This window comes from Excalfactoria chinensis, chromosome 18 (genome assembly GCF_039878825.1).
Source record: "Excalfactoria chinensis isolate bCotChi1 chromosome 18, bCotChi1.hap2, whole genome shotgun sequence".
Taxonomy (NCBI): domain Eukaryota; kingdom Metazoa; phylum Chordata; class Aves; order Galliformes; family Phasianidae; genus Excalfactoria; species Excalfactoria chinensis.
The window spans coordinates 5,460,648-5,482,770 of NC_092842.1; the positions used below are offsets into that span (position 1 = coordinate 5,460,648).

A 22,123-nucleotide genomic window follows, 5' to 3' on the forward strand; every position below is an offset into this window, starting at 1 on the left:
GCCCCATCCATTCAATGGGGGAACTCTGCTACTGGATAGATGGGCACAGTCTTGCTGGGAGAATTCCCAGAATCCCTGGGATTTTACAGTGCTCTCCTGGATCTCTGCCCTTGCAGATGAGAATTCAGCCTGGGTGACTTCTTGCACAGTTTCCAGCTTTCCTCAAAGAAGCCAAGCGATGATTCACCCCAGTCGAAAGTTTGGCCAAGAGCGGGGATGGAGGGATTTGTTGTTTTTGACTGTAATTGTGGTCAGGAAACAGTCCCAGTGCTCGCTTTCAGCTCCTCCCTCTCGATAACATCTACCATACACAGGCAGTGGAAAAGAAACAGCCTTTGATATAAACATGACAAAGCCTTTGATTCATTGTGGGGCTGTTTGCAGCAGCGGCTTTGCCCCAGCACTCAGCTCTGCCCCGTGACCTGTACAAGCACCAGGTCCTGGTCCCACTGGGTGGAAGCCCCTTGCATGGGGCAAAGTCCTGAAGGGATGGGTGCTGGGTGCCTTAGCAGGGCACAGCCATCAGCAAGGGTTCCCCATTGGGATGGGATGCTTCCATGCCACATGTTCCCATCTCATCCCATTGCCCAAAGGCTTCCATGGGACACTGGGGACACTCAGCCTTCTAAGCCTGGGGAAGAAGGCTCAATTCCTGCCCCTTCACAGCCATATCTTTCAGCCTGAAGCCCCAGGGCAGCTTCAGTGCCCAATTAGTGCTGGGAAGATCGTTCCATTCCCATCGGCTCCAGCCGGGATTCATTGATTGCCATTTCCGCAGCACTCCACGGTGCAACCGGTGCTGCAGAGCGATGCGTTTCCAAGTAATGAAGCTGGAAATTAGTAACTCATTACCGCTGATCTGAAAGATTTTCTTCTCTGTGCATTACACCCAAGGTAACAGTCAGCTAAAACACGTAAAGCCTGAATGGGATCTCTGAAAGAGGCAGGAAGGAGCGGTGTCACAGCAAACCTGGCCACGAACCATTCATTCCATCTCCAGCTCCCCCGGGTCTGGCTCTACGGTCATATTAAGCTTTTATCTCCCCCTCTATGCCAGAACATTGGGAAATATATATATATATATATATAATATTAGAGGAATAAATTAGCATGCGAAATGTAATTTGACTAATTAGCCCAGTGGAGTGGAAAATGTTTGCGAACCGCTTTGAAGTCAAAGCGACTGCACTCACGAGGAGAGGGGATGTGGGGGAACCAGGGTGTGCTGGGGGGCATAGAGAGGGCAGCAGTGGGGTGACCTCACCCCATGTTTCCCACAGCCGGGAACGTTCCCAGGACACACAGCCCCAGGGGGACGCCCCAGAGGGATGAGATGGTCTCACATTGGTATTGTCCCATCACTCACAAGAGCGGATGTTGCTGCTGAAGTTGACCAACCAACTTGCCCTCCAGCTCCATCATGTTACAGAACTGCCTGAGCTGCCACAAAAAGCCGTTATGTCGCTTACAACAGCCCGCTCATTGATTTCCCCATTTCCCAGATATAGAAACGGTTACTTTTCTATTAGCAAAGCTTTGGAAATCCCTACCCATAATAGCAAGAGAAGCATCCAGGGAAATGTTGCAACTGCTTTTGGCCGGGTTATGAAAGACTGACAGCCCCATGGAAAGCCATCAGGGAAGGTGGGAATGAGAGCTTGGGGGTGGCTGGGGTGATGCTCCCCATCCAGCTGCCAGCACCCAAATGTGGGCACGGGCAGCACATATCACTACATCCCTTCCCATCATGGGCTGCAAAGTGCAAACTCAACAGGGGACATGTACCAGGTGCACTGAAGAGTGGCAGGGCACAGTGCTGCATCCTTTCCCATTAGGTAGACCCATGGTGTCCACTCTCATCCCTGCAGACCTGCCTGGGTTATCCCAGCCAAGGCAGCTCTGGGCTGGGGCCAGTCCTGCAGTGTGGGCAGCATTCAGCTGCTTGTTCCCTGCTGGAATCAAGGCCTGGACCCTGTTCAGTTATTAGAGCTGCACTGGGGTGCGTGCATCCAAAATCCCAGTGTAATGCACACCTAAACTTCTCCCAAATCCTGCACCTGCACAGTGAGGTGTTGGCTCTGCATTTGCAGCCACCTCACCCCCACTTGCTGGCAAAGGCAGGAAGCATCCCTCACATGGGCTTCCCTCTTACAAACACACAGGCAGAGCTGCAGTGTAAGTGAAAATATGGAGAATGTGCTCTCCATGGTCAGAGTGTTCATCAGAATGCACTCACCCTTTCCATTCTGCACAATGGAGTGAGTGCCCATTGGGGGCTGAGGGCAGGGATGCCTCATAGCACTGCTGAGCAAGGAGCAGTGAAAAACCCAGGCAAGACAGAAGAGCCCTCCAACAGTGCCCAACCCCCTTGATTATTATTACTATTATTATTCTACAATAAAACCATGGGTATGATTAGCAAGAGGAAGTCATTCCAACCATGGAGGGCATCCCCTGCTCCATCCTGACTACTGTCCAGGTGGGCTCCACTCTCCAGGTCTGTTTTCCACCAGTTCCTGAGTAGCCCACACCACAGGGACACCCAGCCCCAGGTGCTGCTATGGAGCGATGCAAGCTGCTGACGAACCCAGCTACATGAGAATAAAGCTTCCATCCAAGAGGTCAGCAGCTCCCTCCCCTCCTCAGCATCCCTCACTCCCACCCCTCCTCCTTCCCACAGTTCCACGCCCCGCTGGCTCTGCAGTGGCCGACCCAGGTATCCTCATTAGCACAGCAGCACTGTAGGTGCTGGAAAAGCCCGAGGCTGTTTCTAAATATAGGAGCCCCATCCCTGCTGGGGTTGCACACCCGTGCAAGGTACTCGCAGGGAGCCCTCCCTCCTCCCAGCGCTTCTCCTCCCAGCGCTTCTCTCGGCGTCACTGTATCCCTGTGAGCACACAGATAATGGAGAAGAGAGAAGGTAGCATTCTCCGCAACGCACTAATTGCTCACCAGCAAGAAACTGCCGATTAGAGGCCCCTGTGGGGAGGACACACACTGAAGAGCACAGTAAGAGCATGGGCTTCCCCTGCAAGCCAGATTTACCTCATTGCTACCAGCACCTGGAGCACATCTCAAACCCTCACCCAGCTGGGGGAACTGCCCACTAACCCCCCTGTGAGCTCTGGAAAAGATTTGACCCTATTTGGGGTTCTCCATCAGCTTTAGCACAGGAGCCTTTCCCTGCACAGTCAGATTCCTGGTGCATTCCTGCTATGGGCAGAGTTAAGGTGACAACAGGCAGATCCAAGCATAGGGGTTTATCTGCCTGGCTGCTGCAGCCCTGCTGCTTTACTGCATGTCAGCGCCATGGGTAGAGCAACCAGCAAAACAGAGCCATTCCCAGCCCGGACACCTGCAGCCAACCCACCCTTCTGCACCACCACCACCACGCAGAGAGGCTTCTCCTGCCTCCCAGACCCCTCCTTCCATGATGAATTTTGCAAGAGCAATGCACAGCCCGCTTCGAGACACGGAGCTTCGGGAAGGAGCGGCTGCACCCGGAGGCGGTGCCACCTTCAACTTTGCCACGAGTTCACCACCCCCGGGCAGCCCCGGGGTGGGGTCACGGCTCCTGGCTGCCCCCCGCACACCCACCCGGCCCCGGCTTCGCTTCCACTCACGTCGTCGTCCTGCACGCTCAGAGGGATGTCCAACATGCACATCTGCACCGGCTGCACCAGCGCCTTCTGCACGTTGAACAAAGGTTTCGCCTCCATCTTCCCCGGCACGGAGGGGCTGCTCATTCTTCTCCCTCCGCCGCCGCCCCTCTTCCAGCAGCAGCTCCAACCCGGGCGGGGAGGCAGAGCAAAGACCTTTTTCCCTGCTCGGTTTTCTCAGCGCATCTTGCCAACAGCTGCCGCCTCTCCGGGAGCTCTTATTTCCTTCTCCTCAAATCAAAGGGCTGCGAGGAGCTGCGCCGGGGAGGCGGTGTGTGTCGGGTGTGAGTACGGCGGGCGATGCTCCCGTGCTGGCGGAGCAGCCCTGTGCCAGCATACCGCGGCACGCCGCTTCTCGCCGCTCCTTCCTTCCTTTCTTTCTTCCGGGGCGAGCTGGGTGCTGGCTCGGTGTGATACTCCCAGCCTCATCTACATGCACAACACCCCCGGACCCCCGCGCATTGTCTCCGAGGCACAACAGGTCGTGCCGGCTGTTGGTTTCTGATTGCGATCAGATTGTGACTTGCGGCAGCTACAGCCTTTCCCGCTGGCTGTTGTGGCAGCAAACAGGCAGAGCTGGAAGGATGAGAGGGTGTGAGACAGGGAGCATGCCTGAGCCCGGCTGGAGCCTCCCCTTTTCTTTCCCTCTCCTCTTCCATCCCTGCTGCCCATTGTCGGATCAGCGCCTTCCTACACTCCAAGGACCACAGCCAGGCTTGAATAATTCATACCCAGAGAGCGCTGGAGAACCTGATGGCACTGGCAGTGCAGGGTGGCACTCAATTAAGGCAGTCAGCAGTGATGATTTTTTTGCTTAGAGGTCAATCCTGCATGGGAAGCTTTGCCTGGGTGAACACAGGGCTGCCTCTTCCACTCCTCATAGCTCCAAACCTGAGTTTTCCTGAATGAGAGCGGCACAAACCGAGGTGTTTCTGCTACTGAGAGCTACTACAGTGGTGTCAGTGGGTCAAGATGGAGCGAGATGAGTGTCCCAGAGATGTGGCATCCCAGAGCCTTGCTGTAAGTCAGCAGTGCCCAGCACAAAGGCCATGCAAAACTCCGGGAATGAGCCAATGAAAATCCCCAGTCCCCTCAAGCAAACCAGATTTTCTATCCTTATTGCAGCCCTTCTTGCCAGGCCCTGCAGTGATGACACAGGGTGGGAGATGCTCGTGGTAGGTGGCACAGAGGAGCCTAGAGCTGCACAGGGGCTCTGGGACAGACTCCCATCCATTGCACATGGATAGGGAGCTGCCTCCAGAGCCAGAGCCCTCCCCTGGCTGGCAGCACCCGGGAACTGCTGCTGTCATGCCAGCAAGGCAGTGTCACAGCCCAGGAAACATCCTGGCACAGTCACCATGTCCCAGTGACTCAAAGTAATACGTGCTCCCATGGGAGACTGCCCCATGCCTCATGCTGCCATCACTGGATGTGCAATTTGCACCCAGCATGGGCAGCACCCACAGCTCTGGTTCCAGGAAGGTGATTCAATCCTGCACCGAGCCCATGTGAAGGAGCTGTAGGGTTCCCATCTCTCTCTGGTGCTTGAGTCCACAGGATGCCTCCAGGTCCTTTGGTAGCACCAAGGGAGGGATGACAGCAGTGGCTGTCCCACAACATGTGCTTCTGGCATGTCCAGGGTCTACTATGCTGGTCCCTAAGGACCAGCAGCGTTCTGTGTCTCCTCCCTTACACAGAGCCAGGCAGCTCTAACAATCCCAGAGGGTTCACCCTTCCAGCAGTCACAAACCCCACAGGGAGACCGTGAAGGAAAGCCAAACACCAAGCACAGCGTGCTGGGGGAGTGCCAAGCAGAGCAGCACACAGGGTTGGATGTGGGAACGGCTGCTTCTGAAACCAGCTCAACCCCACAGCACTGGAACTGGGCGATGGGATGTGAGAGCAGCCGCACACACAGAAATGCAGAATGAGGGCATTCATGTGACCCCAGAAATGGCATGAAACGCCCCCTGCCTTCACCTACTGCACTGAGGGATGTTGTGCTCCTAAAGCAGAAGCCCAGGAGGTGCTTTGGGACAACTCATCACTCAGCAGAAGCAGAACACAGTGATTCCCCCAGCACCTCAGCAGCCCAGACAGGGTGATCCCACACAGACATCAGAACAGCAGCACCGAACCACTCCATCTCCCAGCTGGATGGAAGCTCTGATCCCACACCCTCCAGCAGCAGCAGCAGCAGATCCCCAGCATAGGACCCACACACTGCTGGGGTCCACAGAGCAGTGCAGCCCTGCAGGAGAAACCCCCTCAGCACCACCTCAGCCCGCAGCTCTTGAGCAGAGTGGGAAATGCCAGCACAGACCCCATTGCTTCCCCATTTTGCTTCGCAAGGGAGTTTTATTGCTTCCTGCAGACTCAGCAGAGAAAACCCACATCGGGACCTCACAGCTTCACAGCAGTAACTCTGCCTTGGCAGAAACAGAGCAACTAGAGGGCAAATAAGCGGAGCTGCCTCTGCTCCCCACAAGCACATCGTTTGGGGCTCTTCACAACAGAGCACAGTCAAGACTCTGCACATGGGGATGAAGGTTTCAATGCCAAAATTCCACACAGGAGGATTTCAGCCCCCAGCACAGCTGGCACAGCACGGACATTCCACATGCTCCAAAATGCAGTGACCACCCCTTGGTCACACTGACACCGAGCGACAAAGACCCACCCAAGGAAAGCCAGCCTCAGTGCTTGGTGGATTCAAGCATCAAAGGCTTCCATAGTACTAAAGAATTCCCACAAATAACAATGGCGAGTTTGTTTTTCCAAGGCAATTTCAACTCCAAGTATTGTCCACGAGCCCAAACATCGCTGCATCCTGCGCGTGGAGGAGAATGCTTCGCTTCAGAGAAATGATGCAAAAACCTGACTGGTTTATTTTCACAGCGCGAGGCTGATAGAAAGGCAAAGAGGAAATAAAGCAGCGTGACGAGTAGAAAGCAAATGGAAAATCCCAGCAGCTCTTCCCCTCTGAAGCTTATCGGTAAAAGAAAGAGGAAATCTGCCTTTGAAAGCACTGAAATCCCAACATGGCAGCATCCCTCTGGAGAAACGTGGTGGCATTTACAGGGAGCCACAGGCATGGATGGGGGCTGGGCATGGGCTGGGACATGTGGATGCAGCTCTGTGGGTTTTCCAGGGCTGGGACACCGATTCCTCAGTGTACACCCAAGGCAGCTCAGTATCTATCTAGCTCATGGTGCTTCTGTATGTCCCATCTGAAATCTGTCTGTCTTGTCCCAGATGAATTAAGAGAATAAACTCAGCTCGTATTTAAGCCTGAGCAGAACCCAGCTGGTCAGCACCCTGAGCTGAATGAATTCCCCCAGCTCCCCCAGAATAGAAACGTATGCAAAACCAGTTCATGCAAAGCACAGACAGTCCTTTAAGAACACGGAGCAGCAATTACCAATGCCAGCTATTAAAGGAAGGGGAACCAATTAGTCATCTCGGGATTCCTCCACACGTTTTCCACTTGAGGGATTTCCAGCAGCACAACCCTTTGGGATGGAGCACACCCTGGGAGCTCCCGCACCCCATGGGGAGGGACAGGGATGCTCTCCATCACGGTCCCTGGATGCGGTCTCCATGGAAACAGTCACTGCAGCAACGCAGAGCAGCAGGGATGGAGGGTCGGGGAGGATGCAAAGGAGGACCTTCCCCCTAAACAGGAACTAGGAGGTACCTACAGCCACCCCCTCCTCTGCTTCTGAGGCCATTTCCCTGCATCAGCAGCACAGTGGGGCTCCAGTGCTGCCATCCTGCTGCTGCATCCCGTACTGAAAGCACTTCATCCTGCTGGAATTGGTCCTGTGGGAGCTGCTAACATTGAGCTGTCACAGTGGGGATGGCACTGGGAGGGAGGAGAGCTGGAGGCTGCCATGGCAACGGGCTGATTGAGTTTCCATAACGACCTCAGAGAAGGGGACAGAGCCTGGGCTGGGGGCAGCATGCTGCAGCTTTGGGTGTGCACAGGTGGGCAGCAGGGCTCATCCATCCCTGTGCCATCCCCACAGGAACAGAGATCCTTGCTGCACACTGTGTCTGTGTGACACGACAGTAGTGCTGTGGGGCACAGAGAGCTGCAGGCACAGGCCAGGCGCGACAGCCCCTGCTGTCACCAGTGATTACTTCTTGGTGAGGGTTTATTCCACCTGGCAGCCAGGCTGGAGCAGCAGCCGTCTGCAGAGAGAGCCCAGGCTGGCAGCAGGAGTAGGGCGGCTCTCTGGGCATATGGCCATGTCCATCAGGACCTGCATACAAACAGGGCTCACAGACTGCATATGGCATGACCTGGAGTGCCCAACAGAGCTGAAGCATCCAGCAATTCGCCACCTGAAGCTCAAGCATACCTCAGTGCATGCTTTTGCCTACCCAACATATGGCCAAGGGGTTATCTGCAGGTCCCCATCCCTGCTCCGTGTCACTTGTCAGACAGCAAACCATGGGCTCAGAGATAAGAGCCACAGCAGCAGCAGCTTGGAGCCTCCCAGCTCCATGCAAATAGCCAGGGCTCCCCCAGACTCCCCCTCTCCTCAGAATGATGTATGGCCAAGGGGCTTGGAAGAAACCTCCACCACGTGTGGTCCCCTTCTCACCAGCTTGTTCTAGCACAACACTTGTTGAATGGGCAGATTTCATGGAACAGGTTGAGTTGGAAAGGACCTTTCAAAGCCATCTGATCCAACCCAGCAATGAACAGGGACACCCACAGCGTGCTGAGAATCCCATCCCCTGGCCAGGGATGGGGTGTCACCACCTCTCTGGGCAACCTTCTTACAGGTCCATATTCCTGGAGTAGGTGCACAGCAGGACAAACACACAACCAGTGCCACGGGACAGAAGCATCCTGAAGGAGTGGGACACAGCATGGGAGGTGCACATCCTCCATCCCACACCATGCACAGCCATCGAGTGACCGCTGTAAATCAGATGAGGCTCAACCCCGGAGGCCCACCATTGATTTCTGTTGCCTAACAACGGGAAAGCTTTATAATCCCATTAACTAAACACCCTTTCAAGCAGCAGTGGCAGAAGCACCGAAGGGACTTGTGTAAGAAGGAGGAGCCACCCAGTGCAGCAAGCAGCTCCATGGATGCTGGGGGCTCCCCTAATGTGAGGCTGTGACCCCTGCAGGTGCAGTGCCAGATCTGACCCATGAACCAAGCAGGTCATTGTCACAGGAGCTGGGAACTCTTACACAGGACAGCAGTGCCCAGGCACACAAACCTGCAAGATCTGGCCCCAGAATATCAACATATCATTGCATTTCAGTCCATCCTTAACCACCAACACCCTGCTTGCACTTGGAAAAGTTCTCCAGCAAAAAAAACAGACCACAATTTAAACATTTCACAGAAAAAGGTGAATTGTGTTGCTCAGTCACCATGCACAATTGCCATGGAAATGCTGAAGAGAGAGCTCGGGGCATGCTGGGGCTTTCATCCTCCTCTAAGCAAATCCAGGGCCTTGGGCAGCCACCAGCCTGCAGCACTCAGAGGGTTCATGCTCCCCATGGATGGATAATGGCAGGGTCCATGGCTTAGTTTGGAAGGGACCTTAAAGATCATCCAGTTCCAACCCAGATCTGACGTCCAGGGCCCCATCCATAGCCTTGAGAACCTCCAGGGATGGAGCACCCATCCTGGAGCCCCCACAGATCTGAGCAGCTTGCTCTCTCTTCCTTCTGCCTTTCTTCTCCAGACAGGGAAGCTTGGAGCTGGAATACCCCAGCATCCCCAAGCTCTTCCATGTATGCAAAGCCCCTTTGATTTTCTCCTGCTCTCATGCAGGCCCAGGGAGCTTCTCCTCTCCTCCTTGATCTGCAGTAGGTGGGCGACCCATTGGGGCAGCCTCCCTCATCCCTTCCTCCCCCCATCTGCCAAAGCTCTCTGCATGCAGAGCAGTGGAACACAGCGAGATCTCCCTGCTGGATGACCTCCTGGCCTCCAGGGAGTGGGAACTCTGTCCTGTGAGCCCGTGATCCCCAGACGCGCCTCTGCTGAACCGCCTTTGACGTCAGCTCATGTCTACAAACATTGGTTTTGACCCACAGCCAAAAGTTAAAGCACAGGGAGAAAAAAAAACCTAATGGTGAAGAAAGCAAATATCCGGCATCCCGCAGAGAGCCCCAGGAGAGCAGCATGGGGAGGGCAGACATGCCCGGGGTGAGATGGGAGTAAAAAGGGTCAGGACACCATGGAACACAAAGTGTGAATCCCCAAGGAACGTGGATGGGTGCAGCCTCACTGCTGGTTGGACTCAGGCGGTCCAGGAGCACAGCGTGGCTCCAGTGCTGCTTCCCACCATGAGAGCCGTGCACCCCCACAGCCCCCTTCCATCTGCTGACCCTTCCAGCACCGACAAAGGCAGAACCCGATAACTCACAGGGAAAACAACAGTGCCATCTGCTGCACAGCTCCGCTCGGCCCTGTGCAGCCCGGCCTGCACGAGTGTGGCTCACCCAGCCCACAACAGTCACAGCTGCAGGTGAATGCATCCCTAACCAGCACCGAGTGATGCACAAAGGCAGCAACAAGCATCACTGAATGGGGAAGGCATCCCTGCAGCCATCCCAATGGCCACCCATCGCTGCATGCCTGGGAACAGCCCTGGTTTGCATGGAAGAGTAACAGACCATAGAATGTCTCAGAGCCCATGCAGTGATAGCAGTGTGAAAAGTGAAAGCAAAAGGCAAAGCAGGCCAACAACCCCACTGTCCCACAGCACACCACAGGTGGAGCTCAACTTCCAGCCTCTACAGGCAAGGTAGAACAAAAACAACCCCTAACACCTTGCCAGACCCAGTGAACTTGCTGACACCACCCCCATTGTACCCCTTAGATAGAAATCCCAGGGTCAGCAGCTGTGAGCCCATGTCAGCTCCTCCCAGTGCCAGCAGCTGTGGGCAGCAGGCAGTCAGCCACCCCTGCTCCTGCTGGATTGCAGATTGGTGGCAGGTGAATCAGTTTCTCTGCCTGGAGAGCATGCTGGCATCCTCTGTGAGGTATGTGTTGCTATAGCAATGGGAAAGGTATCAGATGTTGATGGATAGTGCGGATCACTTTCAAGATCACAAGGTAAGATCAGGACCCCTGCTTCTCACAGTCCCACAGCCAGGCACTCTACAGGGGATGGCACAGAAAAGCATAGCGAGGAGCTGAAAAACAATCCCAAAGATGCCCAGAACAAATAGCCCTGAAAACCCCCTCCTTTAATCACACCAAGTGCCCCTGCAAAGCAAACTGCCTCCAGACAACAAACTGCATTGAGTGTCCCACGCTGGGATCCATTCTGCAGCAGCCACTGCACCCCCTTCTCATGGTCATGCACACAAACAAGAGCGGGAGCTCCAGATGGAGCAGCTCAGCCACACTGGAGAGGGACTCTGCATCTCTCCTGCCAGCTGGAAGCCTCCTTTTGACCCCACTCATGTGCAAGTTCTGGTTTTAAGGCTGGAACCTTCCCCACAAACCCTTCCATCCAGGACTCCCTGAAGAACACACCTGCAGCGATGAGATCAGAGAAGGGGGGGGAGGGAACCCTCCCTGTTTGCTCAGCTTGTTTGCTTTGCAGCAGCACTGTGTTGTTTGTGTGGGTCCTTCTCATAGCAACCAGGGAGAGGAACACGTATAAGGCATGAAGAATGCCGCTGTGCAGCCACGTTGGCCGGGTGTGGCTGTGGGTGCAGCTGGAAATTCCTCTCACCTGGTAGTCACAAAGAAATAACAGGGCTGAAGGAATTGCACTCCTGACACGGCCAAGCGCTCACCCCCACCAGCAAGGCCTGCTCTCTGCGCCATACACACCCCTGGGTTTGTTGACAAACACGGTTGCGTGCCTCAGTTTACCCACATGCCAAATAGGGGCAAGTATACACAGCAAAGGAAGGCAAACGTTGGGAGTTTTATATAATGCACTCCATAGGAATGCAATGTTCATTCCGCAGCACAGCTGGGAGATTGAGCTCTGGATGTTGTTTTCTACATGATTTTATACCTCTGAGTTTCTGGTTCTCCCTCCAACCCATGGCCATGGTGACAGAGCAGTCTTGTTTCTGACCCTCAGCAGAGCCAGGATGCAAACCCCGCACTTTGGCTGCTAATGCCCTTTTCCAAAGGCACACGCCACGCTCCAGCACACACACACACACACACACGCTGGCACAGCTCCTGCCTCAAACACTCACGTCCACCAGAGCTAATTCAGCTTCTGTTCGCAGCACTAGGGCAAGGCAAACCAGGCCTGGACCAAACAGACCCACTCGGTTCAGAAGGCAGCTTTGGGATGCACGTTTTTTCCAGCCCAAAAATGGCTCCCATCCCACTTTTCCATCACATCATCAGCCTTTTCCCTTTTTCATTCCCAGGCTCCCAGAACTCATCACTGCCCACTTCCCAAACCATTGCTCCACGAGCACCGACCCCATCCCTCTCCAGGGCTGGAGAACACGTGAATTCAAAGTACAAATAAATAAAGGATAAGTATAAATAAAAAGCAGGGGATAAAAAGTATAAAATCAGGGGAGCATCAGGACCAAAAGAAGATGAGGAACCTTCTGCCAGATTTTCTGCCTTTGGTTCACACTCTCCTGCAAAAGCACCGCGGGGTTTGTGAGCACAGAGCTTTTGCCCCTTTAGGCCCAATTTGGCTTCGTTCAGTCTCGCAAACGCGGCAGCGGGGACGGGGAGCTCCTGGTGCCACCTGGCTGAGCGCTGCAGCCCCGCACGCAACAAGAAGCGGCCGCAGCACCGCACCAACCCCCGTACCCGACCCGAGCTGTGCTGCTCTCCCTCCTATCCCTTCATTCCCACTCCTCCCGGCTCCGCTAGTCCCCCCTGAACGCAGAAAACCAAACGCATACGCGTGGGAAGCCGCGAGCTCCGCAGCCAGGTTGCGGAAGGGGAACCCCTGTTGTTGCGGAGCCGCGGGCACGGGGAGCACCGGGAAAAGTGATAAAGCCGAAGGAGAAACGCGCTCAGCTCACCTGGCTGTCGATCATCATCATGTCCCGCTCATAGCCTCCGCGGGCCGCGCTGCTAGTGGCGCCGGTCCCGCTGCGAGGCTCCGCGGGGCTCAGCGCCGCTCCGCGCTGCCCGGAGGCCGGGGCCGCTCCGTGCCGGCCATGGGGCCCCGCAGCCCCACCGGGAGCCGCCGGCACCGGCAGCGCGGAGCGCGCAACGCAGCCAAGAGAGAGGAGCGGAGTGCGGGGCGGGGGCGGGCGGGCTGCGAAGGGAGGGCGGAGAACGGCGGCTCCGCCCGGAGAGGGGCGCGGAGCGGGATGTGCGCGGTACCTGCGCGCCCGCATCCCCCGCATCCCCCGCACCGCGCGAGGACGCCAACCCCGGGGCTGCGCCTTTGCTCCAGGGCTGTGCGCACGGATGCCCGTCCTCCTGCGTGTGGATCTGCTCCCGTGGTTCTGCACCTGCCCCGGGAGCGGGCGCACAAACAGCGGCCCTCGTGGATGCACATCAGCCCCCCGGGGGTGCAAAAGCGCTCCCGAGTGTGTGCGTCAGCCCCCGTGGGTGTGCACCAACCCCCCCCCATGGATGTAGACTTGACCCCAGGGCTGCGCACTCGGACTGCAGCTCCACGGTTGCTTGCGAGGCACCCGGCTCCAGGATGCTTGCAGGCAGCTGCCCCCACTGCACCCTCAGCCCAGTGCCCTGAGCACCCCACGGCCCTACGGATTCAGCTTTGGGAGGTCTGAGTTGCAGGTGCCGCAGAGGAAAGCAGCTCTCGGGCCTCACCGCGGAGCGAGCTGCGGTTTGCAGGGTTTTGGCAGCACGGTGCTGCTGTGCGAGGCTATAAATAGAAGAGCTGAGGGCAGAGAAACGGGTCATTGCTGGGAGGGATCCCCCGTGCGCCGCTGCCAGGCTGCGCCCTGCACGCCGCCTCTAACGAGGCAAACACAGCACCGCACTGTGCAGACAGTATCCAGCCCCCAGCGCTGCTCAGCCCAGCGCCCGAAATGGGGACACGGAGGAACCCGAGGAAAAAAACCGCTGGAAATCTCCATGCTCAGCTCCATGGAGCGTCAGTTGGTGAGACAGCGGAGGCTGAGAGGAGCGGGGTTGCCCTGGAAACAGTGAGGCTCCAGTGCTCATAGCTTCTATTGATGAGGCTGATGACATGTGCTATTGCTGAGTGATGTCAGAAGTGGGAGATATGCCACTCTCCATGGGCAAGTGAACATGGAAACGGGATGGAGCCAAGCAACGCTCCTGCCTTGGGGACACTGAGCTGGCCACCACGCTGCTGGGAACCGATGCATGCAGCCCCCAGGAGCCTCACCAGGGTCATGGCAGGAGCTGGTGGCACAGCCCATTGCATCTCATGGCTCCATGGCTTCACACCAGCAGAACAAGAGGCTCTGGATGAGCAGCACAGCCACGAAAGGAAAAGGCGCTGCGAGGGCTCTCCTTCTGGCACTGGATGCTGCTACAGAGCAACGTCCTTCTAATTATAGCAACCCTGTCAGTGCTGAACGGTGGGGAAAATACATATTTCAGAAGGTCTGTAATGATGTAATTTGCTGCAGGCAAAACTCACTAGGATAAAAAATCATTTGGACTCATCTGACTTGCTGTAAATTAGCTGAAGGCTCAGAGGAGGGGCAAGGCAGGCAGTGGCTGCTGGTTTAAGCTGCTTTTCTACCCGTGTGGCTGTACAGCAGTTCGATTTGAAACAGCAACATTTGGTGGATCTCTGTTTATTCTAAATATAGCCCAAGAAAAGTCGAGTCAGTGCAGCCCTGCTCTTACCCACAGGGAAGGAGGGAGCTGGGGGCGGGCAGGCACTGAGGAATCACTGCCCTGATGAGTTTTGCTAGCAACTGTGGGGGTTGAGTAGGAGTGAAGTGCAACCCACTGCTGCAGAGCCTGCTGGTTTCTGCTGTCCCCCAGTGCCCATCACTGTCACACGGAGAGCAGCTGTTGCTCTCTACGTGGTTTCCCTCAGGGATCCCTCACTGGGAGCTGAAGCAGAACTGGGGAAGTGTGAGTGAGCAAAAAGGACCCTCAGTGCCCACAGCTGCCCCTTGGGATCAGAACAAATCCTTGCTGGGGAGGAAACTCTCTTTGCATCTATGGGAGGATAAAGGAAAATCCAAGAAGGCAAATAAGGTGCTAATGTGGCTCCAGTACAAATAATTCTTGACCTTCTTCCACCTGGGACCATTTTCAGTGCTGGAAGTTTCTGTTTCTTGCTCCCCAAAGCAGGTGTTCCTTTGGAGATGGTTGCACCATGCCCGTCCCCAGCAGGAACAAGGAGAGAAGGCTGCCAGGTGCATTCTTAAATTAGATGGACAATGAACGATGGATCTGTTCCAGCCAAGCAGAAAGGGACAAACAGAACAAGGGACCCTGGGGAAAGCAACAAGCTACATTGCAATGCTTGGTTAAGGACAAGCAGTGCTTGAGTCAGAAACACCTTGACAGCACGATCAGACCCCCAGACAATGTAAATTTGGGTGATGATTTATTTGCATGTGCTGATTCACTTTCCATGCAGTACAGCAAACGTGTTTCCAAGTCTCAAATCCCATGGCATAAGGACATGAGACACAGCATTACCCCGCCGTGGCAGCCCCCACATGCAGCAGCACCACTATATGCCCCACCAGAAAGCAGTCCCTGCAGAGATCCCTCCAACCCAGAGGTCTCGTGCTGCACAATGCAAAGGTAAGAAGCAAAGCATGCTGCTGGTGCTAGGGGAAGGGGATTAATCAGCAGGAGGGGATGGCAGAAGTCCAGGCTCTCATTAATTAGAGACGTGCTGGTTGAGAGGGCATCTCCCATGCTGCAATAGGGAGCACAGCATCCTCCTGCAGCCACACTCTCCTGGCTCCTCTGCGACATGGGTGCTATCTGGGTACTGCTTCCAATCACAGCCCTGGTGAGCAGAACTGTGACATGAATATGGACATCTGCACAGGAATCTGAATAATCTAGCATGGCAGAAGAAAGCCCGGTGGCCAAAAACAGAGCCTGACTTGGAGCAGAATTAAGGCACAGGAGGAGCTGACTGTGGCTTTGTGGCTTCTGCATCACTTGATGTTTATGTTGGGCCTGAATTTTCTTCTAAGAGATGCAGCACAGCTCAGCTATATATTATGACATTGATACAGCAGGAGATAAAATTATCTGGATAACCCCATGCAGGAGATCAAACCAGACAGCTCCTTCTGGCTTGCAAAGGGCTCCATATGCCCATACATAGCCATCAACATAATGAGACCCTAAAGTCAGGTTTGGACTTAGGACACTATTGTTTTAGAACTAGAAAAAGGTCAGTAATAATCCTGGTTTTGGCCCGTCCTTGGAAATACTGGGATAAAGATCTTCCTGGCAAGCGAGGCTGGCACAGACTTGCAGCACTCCTTAGGAGCTCACAGCCGATGTGCTGTAGCAGGAAGGCAACACACAGACCTCCATGCTGTAACCTCAGCTGATGATCCATTTTGCAGCTGCTGCTGGCGAGGCACAGCTGTTCCCCTGTGTTTGGACACCCTCCCCACCTGTTTGCTCCACAGGCTTGGAGGGTCAGCTTCTCATCACGTTCATGCAAAGAAAAGGTTAACCCCAGCTCCCAGCTGAACATACAGTTTCAAGACAGCATCTCATTATGGAGTGAAGCCACCTGTCTCCAGGAAACACTCCAGCTCTCACTGTCAGCTCCAACAGCTTCTGGCCAATTTTATAGTGCTCAGAAAATTTGGAGAGGACTGAAGCAGAGAAGCACGTGGACCTCTTACAGCATGGAAAAGATTACATGAGCTCCAGAGATGTGTGAGCTGGCAAGAAGGTGTAGAACACATCTGTGATTGGAGCAATGCTCTCTGGGTCTGAACTGTGCCAGGTCAGCCTGAACTCGGGTGCCCAAAACACAGCTTGGAAGTGGAAGGTAAGTGCTATGTGAAGTGGCACTGCTGGACTGTCAGGGATTCCTGCATCTCACTGCTGAGAAGACGTTTGCTGATCCTTACAAAGTGTTTGAACTACAGCAAGTGAAAATTAATAACAGCTTTTTTTTTTTAAAGCAGGGTAATTGGAGCATTTTTTAAGTGGGAAGGTCTTAATCTGCACCTTCTTTTTTTCCCCACGGGGATGCCAAAGCCTGTTTTGATCCTCCTACATTTTTGCAAAGCTTCAGGAAAACAAGCAAACAGCAGCATTTGCAGCCTTGAAGACAACCCTATGAATACTGCCTTCTGCTTGACAGCCGACCCCTGTATACCTTCTGGTGTGCTGCAGCCCCCAGCGCAACGCTTGTATTTGCAATGATTAGGAACATAGAAACCTTTCCATTCTCACTTTGGCTTTTACTTCTGAAATAATTTAAGGCTCTCACTCTCCAGAGAAACTACCCACAGTGGGACGTCTTCTCTGGGAGCTGACATTCAGCAGGTTGGATCACGTGGTCGGGTGGTCAATTTCTTATCTCCCGGTAGTTCTTATTTACCGTGGAAAAGCGTATGAGGAAAATTTCAGGGGGCTTTGGCTTCTTGTCATCCCATATATATTCTGGAGAGAGCACCTTAGAGGGTTTATGGGTGAGAAAGTGCCTGTTGAGATGGCTTTCTTCCTGCCAGGCTGCCATGATCCCATTGGCTTTGTCTGCCAGGATGGTCATGTGGCAAGTCTTGGTGAATTCGTAGACCTTCTTGACCAGCCCTCCAAACACAGCTCCCCCATAGTAGAAGTCCCCTTCTTCATCAGAGATATAGGCTGCTGAAGAGCTCCTCCTCTCATATGGGAACTGGCTTCGAGGGACATTGAAATAACCAGGGTGCAAGGCTGCTACCATGTCACCGAGGGTCTCAGCCCCCCAAGCATTGTGGAACACCATGTCAATATCCAGGCAGAAAAGGTAGTCTACCTCCTTATGGCTCCTCTCTGCTATGTGTAGGTTTATAGCCTCCATCCTACGCATGGAGATCTCTTGCCAGCTGGAGTATTTCTTGATGTGCACAACTTCAAACCTTCGGCCAGGTTGCAGCTGGACATTGGGGATCGTCTCTGGGTTGTCAGTAAAGATGTAGTAGTTCACTCGATAGCCTTTCATGAAGTACATCTCTGCTGACTCCAGGAAGTGGCCCACAAACCTCGTGTATCTGTACAGACAAACATGAACAGCACAGCAGAGACATGGGGCTGCATGGTGGATCATGGAGGGTACTACAGTGAATGAAGACAAGGGAGTGTTGCTAGGTACTGCTGTAAGGTTGCATACATTATATATACAGTGAAGAGTGGTGAAGAACAAGGAACAAGTCCATCATCCCCACTTTGGCTGGCCAACAAACCACCTATCTTCATCTCTAATTTCTGCAGGTATCTTGGTTGCCAAGGTTATTTTACAGGCTTGTATGATTATGGACACAGCACTTAGGCCAGGTTGAATGGGTTCAGTGTTCAAGGCTAGGTTAGATGGAGCCCTAGGCAGCCTGGTCTAGTATTAAATATGGAGGCTGGCAGCCCTGCCTGTGGCAAGAAGGTTGGATCTTGATGATCCTTGAGGTCCCTTCCAGCCCAAACCATTCAATGGAGGCATAAAAAACTGGCTACAGATTGAAACAGACTTCAGCTCTGCTGAAGAGCCCAGAGCACCTTTCCATAAGCAGCCAAGAACTGGGTCCCCCAGAAATGGTTCACTTACTTTCCAATAGCAAAAGCTGTCACCCCTATGGTGAGATTCAACGGCATGTAGGCACTGTCCAGGATCTCAGGGCTGAAGGTGCCTTCCCAAACGATGGGAGCCAACCATGGTGTGACTGTCAGCACATCCTGACGCCTGAAAAAAAGGGCAGTGTTAACAAAACGTGACCATTCCCTTTGGTTTCAAGCCAGTGGAGAAGAAACACTGCAGAGTACATCAGCATTGACTTCTTATGGACGGCATTGCGTTCAGATCTCTTTCCCCACGCTCTTAATGTCATTTAATGTCATACAGCAACGACATTTCAGTTCCTGGGTTGAAATTCAGCACTGTTTATGGAACTGGCAAAAAGAAATAAGTGATGACACACTGAAATCTCATTTAAGCCTCCAGGACTGATCTGCTGAGGGGAGTTTAATGACCTCAGGACTTACAGAATGAGAAGCTATGCACATTTGTTATCACTCTGATGCACATGGCTACAAGTGGATTAAAATGCAAGTAGAAATAAGTAAATCATTATAGAAATATGCTCCGTGGATGTGGAATTATTAAAACACAGCTTGTGGCGTGACAGTTGTTTTTCCCACTATTTATATATAGCTTTAACATATTCAGACAGAATTCAAGATTCTTTATGTGAACTGGCATTCAAATATGTAAAAGCTACAGAAAATCCTTGATCTCCTGAGTGGGAGAAGTGGAAGTGTTGAATATACATAGAGCAGAGCCTGATTATACCCAGTATTCCCACTTTCTTCCTCCATTTCAGGGCTCCTTTCCCCCTTTTTGGTTTCTTTAAGCAGCGTATTATTTACACCATCAGCCTTCCCCCTGTCTTTTCACATTCCGTCTGGCCACAATCTGTGTCACTCTGCTAACAAAGTTGGTCATGGCCACATGGTAAAGGGTCACACTTTGAGGACAGAGCAGTCTCCCACCCGTCATGCTCTCAAGGCAATGGCAGCTGAAGAGAGATCAAACCCTCCCCTGTATTAACACACACAATTACAAGGTGAGGGTGTGCACCCAGACACCACCTCCTTTTAGGAAGCAGTGCACTCAAAGCTACAGAGTTCTCACTTACTCCAGCACACACCAGCTGACTGTGCACATCAATTTATTCCAGTTTGGAGGCATGAAATGTCCAGCCACAGCACAGCCCATCACAACAGCCAGGTAAAGAAAGCCTCCCTACAGGGTGTGCTTATTAACAACAGCTGATGAAGCGGAGCTGCTGGAGATAAGAGTCAGGCCGTGGTAGCTGGCTCAAAGGAGACTGCTGACAAACACGAGCTGACAGGAGCACTGCCTAAGCCACGTCTCACTGCTGCTGCCCAAACCCCTCCCTGTCTATTCAAGCTCACTGCTCTGACTGCTTCCCAGGCTTTGTTCCAGGGTCAGATCCAGCAGGTTGGCTGAATGCATTGCTGAAGGTCATACAGGGCACCTGCTTGGTTTTGTCCTGAAATGGATTCAGAGCTCGCTCGCAGCTGGTTAAAGCTATGGTGCAGTTCCAGAAGTAACAGTAGTTAGAACACAGATTTACTTCTCATCTCAGAGTCCCTGGAAGCAATATGTAGATGGGCTGACTGTGCTAACATGTTAATTAGGAGCATAGAGCCACAAAGTACCCAAAGCCAGCAGCTCTGTAACGTGAAAGGACCAAGAAACAAACAGCAAACAAAGAAACTTACTTTGGAGCCAGCACTCTTGGTTGTTGATAAAATAATCTGTAAAAAGGAAGAAATATCCATTGAATAACACACAAAATACGCCCAGAAGGGAGAAACAATGGGAAATAAAAAGATATTACTTACTCTGGGAAAAGCTGAATTGGCTTCTCCTCCACATACTGGAGTTTCTTGGAGCTGTGTGATGGGGTGGGAAAATAAAAGAGTCTGTGATGCTTTTAACAGGACACAGGTTTAGCTTCAGGACCTGCTGGTGTACAGACAGCTGTCCCAGCTCTCACTCCAGTTGCTGTGCACACTGGTGTAAAGAATTGGGCATTGCCTGCGCACAACTTAAAGGGTTGCCAGGCAAATCACAGCTGAGCACAGAAGAGAACAATGGGGAGAGGATGGCAGCCCTTTGAGTCTGTGAGTACATCAGTGCAGTGGTCAAAAAGCAGGGAAGAGCACACTTGCTGGGGCTGCCAGTGCTGACCTCATACACGTTCATTCCCTGCATATTTGCTCCTGTTCCCCAAGAGGGCTGAGCTACCCAAAATACGTCACACTCAGAACAGCAGCCAGAGAAATGAATGAGTTACAAGACAGTGTTTTTAATGACTCCGAGCTCCTTACGCAACCCTTCATCTCATCCCTCCGGGTTACATTTCTTCACCCAGCAAGCTGGCAGACACGCATCCCAAAGCGTAGAGAGATCATGTATGTACATGTATACATGTGTAATAACAAACTCAACTCTGTGATGATACAACAAAAGGGACCTTGAGACCTTTGTCCACGCTGTACAAACACAGAGCTGGTCCAAAGGGGAAGCAGACTGAACAGAAAGGGCTGTATCCCCGTGATTTTATTAGAGACACTAATCATGGATTCATCATTGCATGAAATAAAAGATAAGAGAGTGCTTGCTAACAACCAGGTGTACAGTCAGCACAGTTCAGGTCTTGTAGCAGTGACCTGTGATACTTGTTACATACAGAATGAGAGACTTACAAGATTCCAGGGCAAGGAAGGTAATATGGGATGTAGTGCACTTTCCAATTCCCAACCGCAAGCCTGTAAGCGATAGTAAAAACTTATGAGGTAAGCAGCACTGAAATATATTTTGCTGGTGTTTCCCAAGACCTTCTCAGAATCTGGTATAGGTTGTGATAAGTAACTCTCAAAGTAACTCTAATTAACTGCTGGTTTATTTTACTCGTTAGCGTAGCGTGTGTTATATTCAGCCTTTAACAGAACACAGTGCTGCTAAGGTGTAAATGGAAAGCTTGGGTTAAAAGGAGTGCAGAAGTGCTGAGCTTGAGCCATCAGGATTCAATATTGTTTGCATCAAGTGATCTACAGAACTGAGCTCCACGTGCTCTCAGAACAGGTGCACAAATGGAGACCTGCAGGGCAACATTCAAAAGTGAGAAGCGTGCAAACACAGCAGCGTGCCACAATGACACTGCCTGAGGCAGAGATGCTGGGTAAATCACACGTAAAACACAGCACAGAGTTTGCACGGGTTTCTTTCTCTCTTCAGCTTTGGTCACAGCATGAGCTACAAAGAGCAAGGAGGGAACATTAGGTTGCTGAGCAATGGATGCAGCCAGGGCTGGGTAGGAAAGGGCTGCTCTGTTAGGGTGAGGGTGGGAGAGGGGACTGCAGGTTTCTGTTAATCGTGACTCTAAGAGGAACTTCCTGCAAATCACGCTTCCTGCTGCAGCCAGGGAACTCACGTTTAAACATTAACCAAGTTACCAGCAAATGCTTACCAGATCAATGCGGTAACAGCAGACAGGCAGGCTAAAGATCCCAACGCCTTCCTGGAAATCATGTAGAGGAATCTGTGGTGTGAGCTAAGAGAGCAGCAGGCTTGATGCCAGGAGCTGTGGGAACGCCTCTGCTGCAAGCAGGGATGACAGCACTCCCCAGCAGAGCAATGCGTAACATCCGTGCGGGGCGGAGCGTTCTCTTCCCCTATTTTACCCCTCCCTGTGTGCAGGTCCGGAGCTCTCAGTACAAGAAAGGCTGAGATATGTTAGAGAGGGTCCAGAGGAGGGCTGCAAACATACATCTCCATCCCTGGAAGCTTTCAAGGCCAGGTTGGATGGAGCC

At 53.0% G+C, this 22,123-nt stretch overlaps 2 protein-coding genes across 5 annotated transcripts in view; both read right to left on the minus strand.

Annotated features, from left to right (window-relative positions):
- Positions 1-12,812, minus strand: part of RALGDS (ral guanine nucleotide dissociation stimulator) — a 38,851-nt gene extending 26,039 nt beyond the window's left edge. For 2 of the 4 annotated variants that reach the window (XM_072352767.1, XM_072352766.1), the window contains exon 1: positions 12,658-12,812. In XM_072352767.1, the coding sequence (XP_072208868.1) occupies positions 12,658-12,678 (21 nt within the window). In that variant the 5' untranslated portion in view covers positions 12,679-12,812. Of the gene's footprint in view, positions 1-3,623; positions 4,256-12,657 lie in introns of those variants that run through there. The other 2 variants (XM_072352764.1, XM_072352763.1) reach the window with 2 other exon arrangements.
- A 2,321-nt stretch (positions 12,813-15,133) lies between these two features.
- On the minus strand, positions 15,134-22,033 carry LOC140260397 (globoside alpha-1,3-N-acetylgalactosaminyltransferase 1). The gene is made up of 6 exons (XM_072352725.1): positions 21,781-22,033; positions 21,017-21,079; positions 20,150-20,200; positions 20,027-20,062; positions 18,330-18,464; positions 15,134-17,784 (listed from the first exon to the last, which is right to left on the minus strand). The coding sequence occupies exons 1-6, from the start codon at positions 21,840-21,842 to the stop codon at positions 17,100-17,102; spliced, it is 1,032 nt and encodes a 343-aa protein (XP_072208826.1). The 5' UTR covers positions 21,843-22,033; the 3' UTR covers positions 15,134-17,099.
- Between the last annotated feature and the right edge of the window lie 90 nt (positions 22,034-22,123).